Here is a 14,916-nt window from a genome sequence, read left to right on the forward strand (position 1 = left end):
ATTAAACTATACTACTTACTGATACACAGGCTGAAGTGATTAATGTACTGATGTCCCCAGTTACTTCAAAATGCATTTAAAAATGGATTGATGGATGGGTAGATATGTGACAAAAGTAAATACAGAAAAATGTAATTATAGAAACTACTCAGTATATGGATATTCAGTGTATAGTTATTCTAACTTTGCTGTTTGGTTTTTGTGTTTTAGAGTAGTGGGAGCGGGGAGAGAGGGGTTGGTATGGGGGAAGATGGAGAGAGAATGTGGATCTTTTTTTTTTTTATATTCTTTTTTTTTTTTAATAGTTTATTGTCAAATTAGTTTCCACATAACACTCAGTGCTCATCCCCACAAGTGTCCTCCTCCATGCCCATCCCCCCCTCCCCCCCACATCCATCAGTCCTCAGGTTTTGTCAGCATTCAAGAGTCTCTCATGGTTTGCCTCTCTCCCTTTCCCCCACCATTTCCGCCCTTCTTCTCCCCCTTGTTCCTCCTAGAGGGAGAATGTGGATCTTAAGAAGGCTCCATGCTCAGTGCTGAGCAAGACACGGGGCTTGATCCCATGACCCTGGGATCATGACCTGAGCCAAAACCAGGATTTAGACGCTTAACCAACTGAGCCACCCAGGCGCCTCTTTGCTGTATCTTTAAAATTTTCGTTTAAAGTTGGGAAAAAGAGGGGCGCTTGGGTGGCTCAGTCGGTTAAGCGTCCGACTTCAGCTCAGGCCATGATCTCACAGTTCGTGGGTTTGAGCCCCACGTCGGGCTCTGCTGACAGCTAGCTCAGAGCCTGGAGCCTGCTTCGGATTCTGTATCTTCCTCTCTCTCTGACCCTTCCCTGCTCACACTGCCTCTCTCTTTCTCTCTCTCTCTCTCAGAAATAAATAAAACATTTAATAAAGTTGGGGAAAATAGTAACTTTTGATAGGGAATTATGTATCTATACTATGGAATACTGTGTAGCATTTATCATTCTGATACATGGAAAAGGCTTCCATGGATGACTTTCTCTTATGGCAAAAAAAAGTTGCAGAAAAATATAGTGTACCATTTAGTTAAAAAAATTAACAAAGTTGAACAGTTATTTTAATTTCAGGGTCATAGGATTATGAATTTTTTCCTCTTCAGATTTTGGGATGTGATATGCTTTTAATTTTAAAAAAGACATTTAATAAAATTTAAGTCTACACCTAATACATACAAATTTTTTGAACATTTTCATTAAAACAGATTATTAGTAACTTCAGAATTTTACTGGGATCTAACAAGGTTAAACTAGTAGATAAAATGGAATGACTTAAGGTGTTTATATATTCACTGATATGTGACTGGTCACTTTTTAAAAGTTGTTTGCTATGAACTGTTTAAAGAAGTATATTTACGGAAACTTCCTCCTTTAGTAAAATGATGGTAGTGTTCTAATTTTATCAGCTACAAATTTCACTTATTCTCTCAATGTTTAGTAGTCATTAATTATTTAATACTTTCTGTCTGCTAGATACTGTACTTAGTCATGTAAGAATATGTCTGTAGTATTAGAGCACAGTTCATAGGTTTAGTTTTAGTTGGTCAAGTATTATACGAAGAAATAAGTAAACATCTCTTATTTGCATTCTTCTAGATATTTAAATATTCATAGTGTTTTGACATTTGGCAAATCAGTTACTCTATTTTAGTAGTTTGTGTTTCTATCTCCTAAAGGAATAGTCTTTCACCAGTTACTATGATGAGTTAGCAGTATGACTCATGACTGTCCTTTAGGATTAGGGCTGACCTATTGAGTGGGTCACAGAAAGAGCATAGAGTTTTCTGCTGTGAGACTCATGAGGTCAGTGATCATGTCTGTTATTGTTTACAGTTCTGTCTTCATTCCTGGCACAGTGTCTGGCACATAATAAATACTCAAAATATTTGTTTATTGGCCAATAAATACTATATTATTATAGTATTATAATTTTGAAACTCATTGTGCCAATTTTGAATGAGACAAGCATAATGGATTTGTGGGCACTAGAGAAAATACAACACACACACATTCACATGCAGAAACACTTGCTACATATAATTATCTATGCAGACTGTCCAATAGAGGGCAAGGCTTTATTTTTGGGAAAATTTAATGGAGCTCTCCGTTTTACTATCTTATGTTTATTTTCCTTATAATCATCATTACCATTATTATAAATAAACATTATATATGATGTATTATAACTGTTATTTATTGTTTAAGGTTCTTGTTACTCTGGAAGTTAAAAATTATTTACATTTTAATTTTTTAATTAAAAAAATTTTTAAATATTTATTTTTGAAAGAGAGACAGAATGTGAACAGGGGAGGGCAGAGTGAAGGAGACACAGAATCCCAAACAGGCTTCAGGTTTTGAGCTGTCAGCAGAGAACCCAACATAGGGCTCAAACCCATGAACCACGAGATCATGACCTGAGCTGAAGTCAGATGCTTAACTGACTGAGCCACCCAGGTGCCCTGAAATTATTTACATTTTAAAAACCTTTCACTACTTGTATCTTGATTTGCATTATACAGATTAATAATAAATAATAATTTGTAAAAGGTAACATTTGCATAAAAATAATAATATGTGAGAGAGATTGAGATCAAGGTAGCTTTTTAAATTATGCATTCTATCTCAAGCAGTAGTTGGATTGGTTATGTTCTCGAATGACATTTTTTGTGTTCTCGTTTGTGTTTCCAAAGCAGCATAGTTCTGAAGTGTTGACAGTTGTGAAGAAGTCCAGTGCAAAATCACTTTATCAGATAAATAAGTGATATTTTAAAGCTTGTGACAGTCAGCAAAGCATGGCAGCAACTACTCATATGTCAATTTTAAAAGATAAGGACAGGTGCCCAAAGGAGAAGCAGTTGTCAGCCCATTTAGACACATAAGGTTAAATGTCTTTAAGTTAAAAATGTTTGGGTAGACATTTCTCCCCATCCCTCCTGCTTAATACAGCTAAAAGCCCTGGAAACTAAAAACAGAAGACAACTCCGGGGCACCTGGGTGGCTCAGTCAGTTGGGCATCTGACTTCGGCTCAGGTCATGATCTTGTGATTCAGGAGTTCAAGCCCCACCTCGGCTCTGTGCTGACAGCTCAGAGGCTGGAGCTTGCTTTAGATTCTGTGTCTCCCTCTTTTTCTGCCCCTCCCCTGTTCATGCTCTGTCTCTCTCTCTTAATTAAAAATAAATAAAAACATTTAAAAAAATTTTTATAAACATAAGAATTCTCTGAATGGTGGAGAGAAGACTGACCAGCAAGGGTCTGTGGGACCCTAGAAAGATACCATAGGGGCCTGGGGGAGAGGTTGAACTCTCACCCCCAGATGAGTGGTACAAGATGATTTCCCCATTCCTCACCACGTAGAGAACCTGAGTTTCAACTCTGAACTGGCAGTAATGAGATAGCTCTTGCCTTCCCTTTTACAGAAGGCCTGCTAAAACAATGTTTAAATAAGATCCAGAATCTCATAATATCCAGGCTATTCAGATTTCAACCCAAAATGACTCCTCACCAAGAATGAGGAAAATCTGGGGCGCCTGAGTGGCTCAGTCAGTTAAGTGTCCGACTTTGGCTCAGGTTATGATCTCATAGTTCATGGGTTCGAGCCCCGCATCAGGCTCTGTGCTGACAGCTAGCTCAGAGCCTGGAGCCTGCTTTGGATTCTTTGTCTCCCCTCTCTCTTTGACCCTCCTGTGCTCACGCTGTCTCTCTCTGTCAGAAATAAATAAAACATTAAAAAAAAAAAAAAAAGAATGAGGAAAATAGAGTTGAAATGAGAAAAGACAATAGATACCTTCCCTAATATAAAACAGATATTGGAATTATCTGACAAGATTTCATTTATTTATTTATTTTCAAATGTTTATTTTAGTGAGAGAGAGACATAATGTGAGCAGGGGAGGGACAGAGAGAGAGAGAGGGTAACACAGAATCCGAAGTTGGCTCTGAGCTGTCAGCACACAGCCCAAACCAGGGCCACTCAGGCACTACTAGAATTATCTGACAAGATTTTAAAGCAGCCATCACAAAAGCTTAAATGAGCAATTACAGTCCTGCTTGAAGCAATGAAAAAATAGTTCTAACAAAGAAATAATAGCTATAAAGAAAAACCAAATGGAAATTTTAGAACTGAAAAATACAATAACTGAAATTTTAAAAAATGCAATGGATGAGCTCAAAGGAGAAATGAGATGACAGAAGAAACAAATGCTGAACTTGAAAAAAAACAGCAGAATTACTCATTTTGAACAACAGAAAGGAAATTGGGTAAAAAAACAGTTTAATGACCTTTGGGACTATAACCAAAGGTCTAACGTTCATGTCATTTTTTAGTACCAGAAGGAGAGGAGAAAGAGGAGAAGGCTGAAAAAATAGAAGAATTAGTAGCTAAAAACTAGAACTAATAGTTGAAAATTTCCCAAAATTTATAAAAGACATAAACCTACAGTTTGAGGAAGCCGAGTGAATCCCAAACAGGATAAACCCGAAGAAATCCATGCCAAGACTTCTTAAGTCAGACTTTTTAAAAGACAAAAAAACATTCTGAAAGCATTAGGAGAGAAATGACACATTGCCTAAAGGACGAAAACAATTTGAATGATAGTGGATTTCTTATCAGGAAACATGGACACCAAAAGGAAGTGATAAAATATTTTCAAAAGACTAAAAGGAAGGAACTATCAACCCACAATTCTATATCCAATGAAATTTTCTTCATGAATAAAGGGGGAAACTATGATGTTCAGATGAAGGAAAATGGAGAGATTTTGTCATTAGTAGACCTATCCTGAAAGAATGTCTAATGGAATTTCTTGAAACAGAAAAGAAATGATACAAGCTGGAATTTTGGAACATCAGGAAGGAAGAAAGAACAACAGAAAGAGTAAACGTGTAGTCAGTATAATAGACTTTTCTCTTGAGTATTTTAAATTGTGTTTGACATTTTGTCTTTAACCATTTTTCAAAAATTATAATATGGTCTAATGTGCTTCTCAGTGTATGTAGGGAAATTTGAAGACAATTATAAATGGAGGATAAAGGGACTTGAACAAAGGTAGAATTTCTACACTGGAATTGGTAAGATGTCGACACTAATAAACTGTCATAAGTTATATATAATGTAATGCCTAGAACAGCCAATAAAAAATATTCAAATAGATGTACTCAAAAACATTTTAGAGGGGCGCCTGGGTGGCTCAGTCGGTTAAGTGTCCAACTTCGGCTCAGGTCATGATCTCACGGTTCGTGGGTTCGAGCCCCGCGTCGGGCTCTGTGCTGACTGCCAGCTCAGAGCCTGGAGCCTGTTTCAGATTCTGTGCCTCCCTCTCTCTCTGACCCTCCCCTGCTCCAGCTGTCTCTCTCTCTCTCAGAAATAAGTAAAAAAAATTAAAAATTTAAAAATAACATTTTAGATAAATAGAAATGGAGTTCTAAAATATGTTTAAGTAGCCCACAGGAAGGAAGGAAAATGAACAGATAAAAGAAATAGAAAACTAAAAATGAAATGAATATTTCCTAAAATAAATGTAAATTAAATGGTCTAAATCTACCAATTCAAAGAGATTTATAAAGTGGGAGCAGTTGGTTAAGCATCCGACTCTTGATTTCAGCTCAGATCATGATCTCATGGTTCATGGGACTGAGCCCCATGTCAAGCTCTGCTGACAGGGGAGAGCCTGGTTGGGATTCTCTCTGTCTCCCTCTCTTTGTCCCTCTCCTGCTCATACTATCTCTCAAAGTAAATAAACATTTTAAAAAAAAAAGAGAGAGAGATTTACAAAGTGAATTTAAAAAGATGCACTATATGTTTATAAGAAATCATTTCAGACATAATGATATAGGCAAGTTGAAAGTAAAAGGCAGCTTTACTTGTGACAGCCCCAAACTGGAAACAACCAAAATGTCCCTCAGTGAGTGAATAGTTAAACAAATTGTAGTATATTCATACTATGGAATACTACTTAGCAATAAGGAGAGATTAACCATTGATACTTATATCAACTTTAGTTGATCTCAAGGGCATTATGCTGGATGAAAAATTCAATCTTCGAACAACATATACTATTTGATTCCATTTATATAACATGTCAGAATGATAGAGATAGAAAACAGATTTAGTGATTGGTAGGGCTTTGGAATGGTTGGAGGAAGGGGGGGTGGCTAAATGGGTAGCAGGAGAAAGAGATTGTAATGAAAAAGTTTTAGATCTTGATTTTGGTGTTGGCTACACAGATGTACATGTGATTAAAAAAATAGCAAAGAATGATACACACTGTACCAGTATTAATTTCTGTTTTTTGATATATTGTTATAGTTATGTAAAATATAACCATTAAGGGAAACAGGGTCAAGGGTAAACTGGACATCTCTATACTATTTTTGCAACTTCCTCTGAATCCATAATTATTTCAAAATATGTTTTAAAAAGCAAAAGGATGAATTATAAGTACAAAAAGGGAATTTTTAAAAAAATATTTTATTTATTTTTGAGAGAGAGATAGAGACAGCACGAGCACAGGAGGGTCAGAGAGAGGGGAGACACAGAAACGAAACAGGCTCCAGGCTCTGAGCTGTCAGCACAGAGCCTGACGCGGGGCTCGAACCCACGAACCGCGAGATCATGACCTGAGCTGAAGTCGGACGCTTAACCGACTGAGCCACCCAGGTGCCCCAAAAAGTGAATTTTTAAACAAATGTGTTAATGTTTTCTGCATTTTCAGGCAAAGGAAAGCAAGTATCTTTAATGTGCACCTCTAAAATAGGAGGATGACTTCTCATAAGTGTATTTTTTTCAATTTAGTTTTTGTATTTATTACAATTAAAGAGGCTTATAATGAAGAGGCAACCATTTAACCACTTCAAACTCTACCTTTTAAAAAGTAGTGTGTTAACTTCCCATTATAGAGGATTAGGATTTAGCTATCATTCACTTCCCCTTCACCATTAACATAAGCGTTATTTCTACTTCCCATTTCCTACTACAGTTAAAATCGATTTCAGTTAAAATCATTTCAGTTAAAATCGATATGATTGCTTTTCTACTTGCATAATTTTTTGTTTTCCCCAGAATTAATAATTGTCTTGTGTTATTCACTTAGTTTTTTATATATCTGTGATTAATTGAATTCCAAATTTACTGAATTGTAAATATCTTTCTGTTCATTCTGAATATTAGTTTTTCCACTGTCCCAATTTAAAGAGAGAGGTAACTGCAGGTTGAATTTTAGAGCATTGGTATGACGAAAATTCTTAGTGTTAGAAATTCCCTGTGAAACCAGAGTAAAGTAAATTGTTACTTTTTCTATTTACACACATACCTTGTGCAGCTGCAGATAGACAAATGGATAGTCCTTTATTCTAGTTTATAGTAAAGAAAATCTAGATTTGTGAAGAGTCTGTATTCTTGGTAATCCCATGGTCACAGAAAAAAGTGAGGAGAGCAGTGGAGTAGAGGTGAGAACACTTGGGTTCTAGTTTTGATTTAATTACTAATTGACAATCTCAAACTAGGATAATCAGGTAACCTCCTTGGCCTCAGTTTTCTTTTCTCTGTAATAATGACAGAATCCGACTAGATAATAAGTGAGACTTTCTTTAGTTCAAATGTAATTTTAAGTAGATAAATTTTACTTTAATCTTGACTGTTAGCAAATTAGTTAATTTCCAAATGGTTAGTTGGTTAATTCCAAATTGGTTAATTTCCAAATTAACAGAATTGTCATTTTTAGTACTTTTAAAGACATGCCCCAACTTTTTAGAGAGAAATTAGATTAAAAGACCTAATTTCTAAAGCCTGTAGAGATGGGAAATTATAAAAGTAGAAATGGGCTGTGAATGTTTTCTCTGTTATGCTTTACATTATGATATGGAAATTATGGTTTTAACTTCCCAAGGGTGCCTAGAAAAGGAAAATTCTAAGGTCATCAGAAACCTCATTGTTTACTACCCAGTAGGTTAGATTTGTAAAATAATACTATTTTCTGTGTTCTGAAATAATTGGTATAGCTTTTATGGTGATTTCTTTTAAGTTATAGACTATTGAAGCTAGATGTGTTCTTGAGGTTTCTGAGAGAATCCTTAGTGGTCTAGCAGTTTTTAATTGTAACCAAGGGCAGAATGTACTGTTTTTTATTTGTAAGTGTTTTATTTAATTGTACATGTTGATATGAGAGATATTTGATACTTAGGATACTTAGTTTTCAGAGGTTATCGAGGTAAATTACATATATTTGAAAATGAATTTGTAAGTTCCTCGGAGTTCACCTTAGTGCCCATAATGGTGCTTAATGTGTTTAATGATACTGATAATGTACCTTATAAGATCCTGTGAAAAGCAGGCATGTAGTTTAATTTCAAAATAAACATCTGTTCATTGGTTATTATTCACTACAATATTTTATTGGTTTTCAGGTACTTGAAGAAGCAGAAGCTCAACATTTATACCAGTCAATTTTGCCTGATATGGTGAAAATTGCACTCTGTCTGCCAAATATTTGCACCCAGGTTAGTAGAAATAACTTCCTCCTCAGTAGCTTTCTTGAGACTCACAACTAAATTTCTTTTAAACTCTAATGGTCAGGTCAAAGAGAGAGAAGAGAGAGATGGGAAACAGTTTTTGCCAAAGAGTATGAGGATTTTGCTATACTGAAGAAAAGGTTAGAGGCTAGAGGGAATGCTGCAAAAAGACATTAAAAATGTAGCATTCAATTTCTGAGCTTCAGTTTACATTGTTGAAGTTTGCTTACTTAGACTTCCTATTCTTTCTCTTTTTGTTTAAACAGCCTCTAACTTAAAAAAAAGTCATTATCCCAAAACATACTAATGGATTTAGAACATTTCAAGTTTATTTATTTTGAGAGAGAGACAGAAAGCTAGTGAGTAGGGGAGGGGCAGAGTGAGGAGGAGAGACAGAATCCCAAGCAGGTTCTGTGCTGTCCGCGCAGAGTCCAACACAGGGCTCCAGTCACAAACTGTGAGATCAAGACTTGAGATGAAATGAAGAGTCAGACACCTAACTGACTCTTGATTAATACCAGATTCTTTCTTTTATTTTTAAAAGTTAAGAAAGCACCATGAGCTGGGCACCTGGGTGGCACAGTTGGTTAAGTGTCTGACTCTGGCTCAGGTTATGATGTGGCGGTTTGCGGGTTCGAGCCCCGCATCAGGCTCTGTGCTAACAGCTCAGAGCCTGGAGCCTGCTTCAGATTCTGTGTCTCCCTCTCTCTCTGTCCCTCCTTTGCACTCTGTCTCTCTCTCTCTCTCAAAAATAAACATTTAAAAAATTTTTAAAAAAGAAAAAAAATACTAAGTATATCTTTGGCAAATTGAACTGATTTATCACATTAACATTCTCTAGGCCAAATCTAAAGGGTAAATTTAAGATTTATAAAAAGGAAATTAAAGGAAGCGCATTTTGGACATGAACTTTTTGAAAAATCTTGGTTCATATTAAACCACTCTTATTTTTATCTAGCTAAGCATTTGATAATCAGATTTACATGTTCTAGGGTGCCTGGGTGGCTCAGTTAGTTAAGCATCCAACTCTTGGTCTTGGCTCAGGAATTAATCTCAGGGTTGTGAGTTCAAGCCTGGGCATGGAGCCTGCTTTAAAAAAAAAAAAAAAAAAAAATTACATCCTCTAGTTTTCCCCAAGTATGAGCTTTCAGGATTTCTCCTCTAAGAAAACAGAAATTAGTTATTCTATTTAAAATCATACTGTTTGGTTATTTGGGGTTAAGAATGTTTGTGTTTATCATTCATTAACCCTAATATCAACATTAATTTTTAAATTCATTTTTATGGAAGACTTTGTAAATAGTAGTTAAAAGTTCTTTGTTAAAAAAAATTGTTAAATAACAAAAAAATTTAATGTTTATTTATTTAGAGAGTGCTTATGCATACACTGGGAAGAAGGGCAGAGAGAAAGGGAAACATAGAATCTTAAGTAGGCTGTGTGCTGCTGTCCGTGCAGAGCCAGACATGAGGCTCAATCCCACACATAGAATCTTAAGTAGGCTGTGTGCTGCTGTCCGTGCAGAGCCAGACATGAGGCTCAATCCCACAAACAGATCATGACCTGAGCTGAAATCAAGAGTTAGACTCTTAACCAAATGAGCCACCCTTGCTCCCCTAAAAGCTTATTTTTAACTAAAACTAAGTAACAGTTTGCTTTAAATGATTGATACATTGTTACCTTTTCTAAACTCATTGCTGAGTTGTAAATATATATAAATATTTAATATATAAATAAATATATAGGGTGGGTCTTAAAAATGGTTATTGCTAAGGCCTAAAAGGAGAGATTTTTGGAAACTATAATGAACTCTTTAGATTTCCCTTGTTTGTTTACCTTGGTATTTTCACAAGGGAAATAGTTGAACTATAAATTTAACCTTTTCTTTTTCTAGCAAACTCTTAGTCTACATGGATGTACATTTTCTGTTACTTAGAAAAAAGTTGTTACATCATTGCACTTTTGATTTATTTTGTCTGTCTTTCCTCCATTTCACTTTTGGTTGGATTCCTGAAATATGATCAGGACAATTGTCTGCTGGTTTGCAGATATCCAGGATTCTTAGTTCTAGTCTTATTGAAAGGTAGAAGGAAAAGCATCTTTAAATATTATGCTGGAGCATTTTAAAACTTAAAAGCCGATATGTATACTGGCACCTGGTCTTTGGCTTTACTATCATATCTTTAAAAACATATAGTTTAAACATTTTAAGTAGAATAAAACCCACTGAACACAATATTGAGGTCCCATGGATTATACTGAAATGAAAAGATCAGTGAATTTGGGTTTGGTACAACTAGAAGACATTTCAGTCATAAAAAATTTGAAGGAAAAATGTCCTGTGTCTTCCTTGACTTAAAATGATTATGCCTGTGTTCTTACAAGTTATATATAAGTCTGTATACACATGTCCAATTAATTGCTTTAATAAAATTAGATTTAGGTCCCAAAGAAATTGTCAAAGTGAAGTGTGATTCAGAATTGGATGGAAAAGACTTATTTATTTTATTTAGGACTAAAATAGAAAAATTGCTCTGCCCAGCAGTATTTAATCTGAGTGAGAATAAAATTTACATATGCTATAATAGCTACACTCAATGTTGCATTTTTCTATTTCATCTTTTGTTTTAAATTTTCATTGCATGGATAATGTGTATTTATTTCTTACTTGCTAAAGCAATCTTGTTTTCCACTAATAAGTAATGTTTTGTGTTCTCTTCATTATCATCATTATTGATTAGAAATCTGCAGTTTGTCAAAGAAGTACACTTTTCCAATCATCCTTGATGGACTGCCCTTGACTTCAACAGTGTCGCTGATTTAAGGACTCAAGAGTGGCCTGAAATTATTCCTGCCTTAATTTAGCAAATGCAATTTGGTGCCTCTGCTTTTGAAATTGCTAAACTAATTATGGCTCCTCTTGTCTGTATATTTTGTTTCCTCTATCAGCCAATACCGCTCCTGAAACAGAAGATGAATCATTCCATCACAATGTCACAGGAACAGATTGCCAGTCTTTTAGCTAATGCTTTCTTCTGCACATTTCCACGGCGAAATGCTAAGATGAAATCCGAGTATTCTAGCTACCCAGACATTAACTTCAATCGGTATGTTTTCAGAGAACACCTCTTAAACAGTGAAATAGAGAAGGGTGGAAGGAACTAATATTTGTCCAGTGATTTGCCATAGACCAAACATTTTATGTCCAGTTATCTAATTTAATCTTTATAATGCAGTGAGTTAAGTGGTATTTTTGCCATTTTGCAGGCAAGATAATTAAAGTTCAATGAAAATCTTTTTATATAGTTACTCTCCATTATCAACATTGAAAAGGAATGGGGAAATAATGAAAAACAATGTCCTCTGTATAAGAGAATTTATTTAAAATCTCAATAAGAAATACCCATTTTATGCCATAATTCTTTGATCGTATAAATAACAATTGTGAGGGACATGTTGTTAACCTAGTTTTGAGTCAGTACGTTAGCTAAGTTTGTTGTTTTGTTTTTTCTTTTTAGCTAAGTTTGTTTTAAGAGAATAGTATTTAGTCATTTAGTTCAAATATATAGTGAGCAATTTCAGTATTCTTCATAGTGTGTTAAGAACTTGAAGTTACAAGAGAAAGAACAAACCAGCTCCTGACTTCTGTGTCTTCCCAGAAGGCTTTTATTCTTTCTTCAAGCATCAGTTCAAGTATTACTGTCTCTGATAGCTCTCATCCTGCCAGGATAGGTTTGCTATTCCCCATGGATTCCTGTGATGGTCTATATGTACCTCTGTTCTATAAAAAAGAGGTACAGAGCATTGTGATACTCTATTATAGAAGGATATAGTTTAACAAAGGTTAATATACTTTAACAATAGTTTAGTATAGTTTAATAAAATTATTTCTTGAGGAAATAACTTTTGAACTAAGTACAAAGGGTGAGTAGGAGTTTTTACCAAAAAGAAAAGGAGAGATGATTCCATTCTGGGTGGGGGGTACGCATGTACAAAGGGACACTGTGGTGAGAAGGACATGACATGCCCAGGGCCTGAGAGAAGACCGGTGCAACTGCTGCACAGAGAGGACAGGCTGCAGAAGGAGATGAGAGCCAGTAGGCCATCCTACAGTGCCTACGAGGCCCTCCTAACATAATAGAAAGTCATTAAAGGATTTGGTATGGGAGGAGGGGGAAGCTGATACCTCTGATCAGATTTACATTTTCAAAAGATTGTTCTGACTACAATGTGGGTGCTGAGTGGAGAGGGGCCATAGTACAGTGAGTTTACACAGTTGGAGAGGCTGTTCCTAATGTACGAAGAAGGGGAGGTTGGTAGCTGGGAGGAGAGGTTGATAACTGGGATAATGTAGTGAGGGTAGAGGTGTAATGACGTGTGAAGGACAAGTCAATCACAGGGTAAAGAGAGGCACCCAGGTACTTCCTAGGTTTGCACAACTGCGCATGTGCCTTTCATGTTCTCTACTTTTCCCAGTGTACACCTACCCTACTTCATTATAATTGCTTGTTTAATCCTTTCAGTGGGGACAGGGATCTTATCTTTCATTAAATTTCATTCATTGTAGGACTTCAATAAATCCATGTTGAGTGAATGAAAACAAATTTTTCATTTATTTTCATTTCATTTATTTGAAACATTTGAAAAATTGGTTAGCAGAAGAGTGCTAGGATTAAAACTTAGATCCTTCATTCTTAGTCTACCGTCATTTATTTTTCAAACTTCATCTTGTCCTTAACAATTAGGAGATATTTTATTTTTAAGCCATATTTAGTTCAAGTTTTTGCTTTGATTTCTTTAGCATTTGGGATAGAATTGAGAGAAAACACAGAGCATTGGTATCTGCAGTTGCAGTTGTGTAAAGAACCTGTTTATCAAATAGAATTTTTTTTTTTTGCTTGAGATATTATTAAAGAATTTTTTCTACTCACTTGTAGTTAAGGGCTATGCATCTCTTGTGGGTTTTCGTTTTTAATACAGAAAAGGAAATGGTCAAATTTTGTATGTGAGTAAACAATGGAAATTTAATTCTGTAGAAATGTAATTATCTGTTTCCATGAAGAGTATTAGTTATATTAATAACAGGGATCAACATAGAATAAGTAGTCTCTCTGTTTATTTGGAATAAATGTTTGATTAGCTCCAGGATCACCAGGGATGCTGTAAATTACAAACTTCTATCTAAAATTCCGACAGCCAATCCTGTGGTTCTGTGTTTTTCTGGTTTTTGGTTTGGGTAAGAAGTAGCTCTAATTAATAATGCTTTAGAATTAGTGTTTCCATGGCCACTTACAGTTTGTTTCCACGGGATGAGTAGTCAGCTAGTGTGTGTTTCTTGATGGTCCCTCAAATAAACCTTTGATGTCTTAGTTAACAAGCTTTCTCAGATTGATTCTTTGACCTAATTATACACCTTTTAAGTGTATTTTTTAGATAAGAACTGTGCATTCTCTTACTAAGTTAAGGTTGTTTCAGAGATCCTCTTCTCCAAAAAAGTTACTTTTAAAATCTGTTAAGGATGTTTTCAAACATACTAAAAAATAAAAAGAACAATATCATGACCCCACGTTTACTTATCCAAGTTTGCTACTAACCAGAATTTTTTATTTTGCTCTGTTATCTGCTATCCAACCCCAGTTTTTTTTTTAATAATTTAAAACCAATTTCAAATGTTAAGCTTCACCCATAAAGAATTCAGTATTTAGCGGTGCCTGGGTGGCTCAGTCGGTTAAGCGTCCAACTTCGACTCAGGTCATGATCTCACGGTTCATGGGTTCGAGCCCCGCATTGGGCTCTGTCAGCTCAGAGCCTGGAGCTTGTTTCAGATTCTGTATCTCCCTCTCTCTCTGACCCTCCCCTACTCATGCTGTCTCTCTCTCTCCCTCTCTCAGAAATAAATTTTAAAAAAACATTAAAAATTTTTTAAAACATAAATTTCTTCTAAAAAAAATAATTCAGTATTTAGGGGCACCTGGCTGGCTCAGTTGGTAGAGCATACCACTCTTGATCTCATGGTCATGAGTTTGAGCCCCACATTGGGCATAGAGTTTACTTAGAAAGAAAAAAAGAATTTAGTACTTAAACTGTTCACAGATAATGTTAGTCCTATATCTTGGTTAAATGTTTATAGCCCTTTCCTCTTTATGGACTTTAAGCTCTCTGTGGATAACTACAAATATACATTCCTCATCAGGTAAAACAAGAAAAAGCACAGAAAGGGAGCAGAAGGTTAAGCATGATTAGAATTAGCAATTGTAGGCTTTCACAAGGAATAAAAAGTTACATATAAAATATGATCTCAATTATGTTAAAATATCTGTTAATATACCTCTTTGTTCACATCAGTATATGTATGAGCATGGAAAGTAGACTGACAAGAGAATGAAT

The 14,916-nt window shown here is 35.4% G+C and overlaps 1 protein-coding gene across 2 annotated transcripts in view; it reads left to right on the plus strand.

Moving 5' to 3' along the window:
* Positions 1–14,916, plus strand: part of PARG (poly(ADP-ribose) glycohydrolase) — a 128,284-nt gene that overhangs the window by 44,356 nt on the left and 69,012 nt on the right. For both annotated transcript variants that reach the window (XM_039233738.1, XM_039233737.1), the window contains exons 8-9: positions 8,427–8,519; positions 11,479–11,636. In XM_039233738.1, coding sequence (XP_039089669.1) covers positions 8,427–8,519; positions 11,479–11,636 — 251 coding nt within the window. The remainder of the gene's footprint in view (positions 1–8,426; positions 8,520–11,478; positions 11,637–14,916) is intronic.

The sequence above is a fragment of the Hyaena hyaena genome, unplaced genomic scaffold, assembly GCF_003009895.1.
Source record: "Hyaena hyaena isolate Hyena2069 unplaced genomic scaffold, ASM300989v1 scaffold_78, whole genome shotgun sequence".
In the NCBI taxonomy this organism is placed as follows: domain Eukaryota; kingdom Metazoa; phylum Chordata; class Mammalia; order Carnivora; family Hyaenidae; genus Hyaena; species Hyaena hyaena.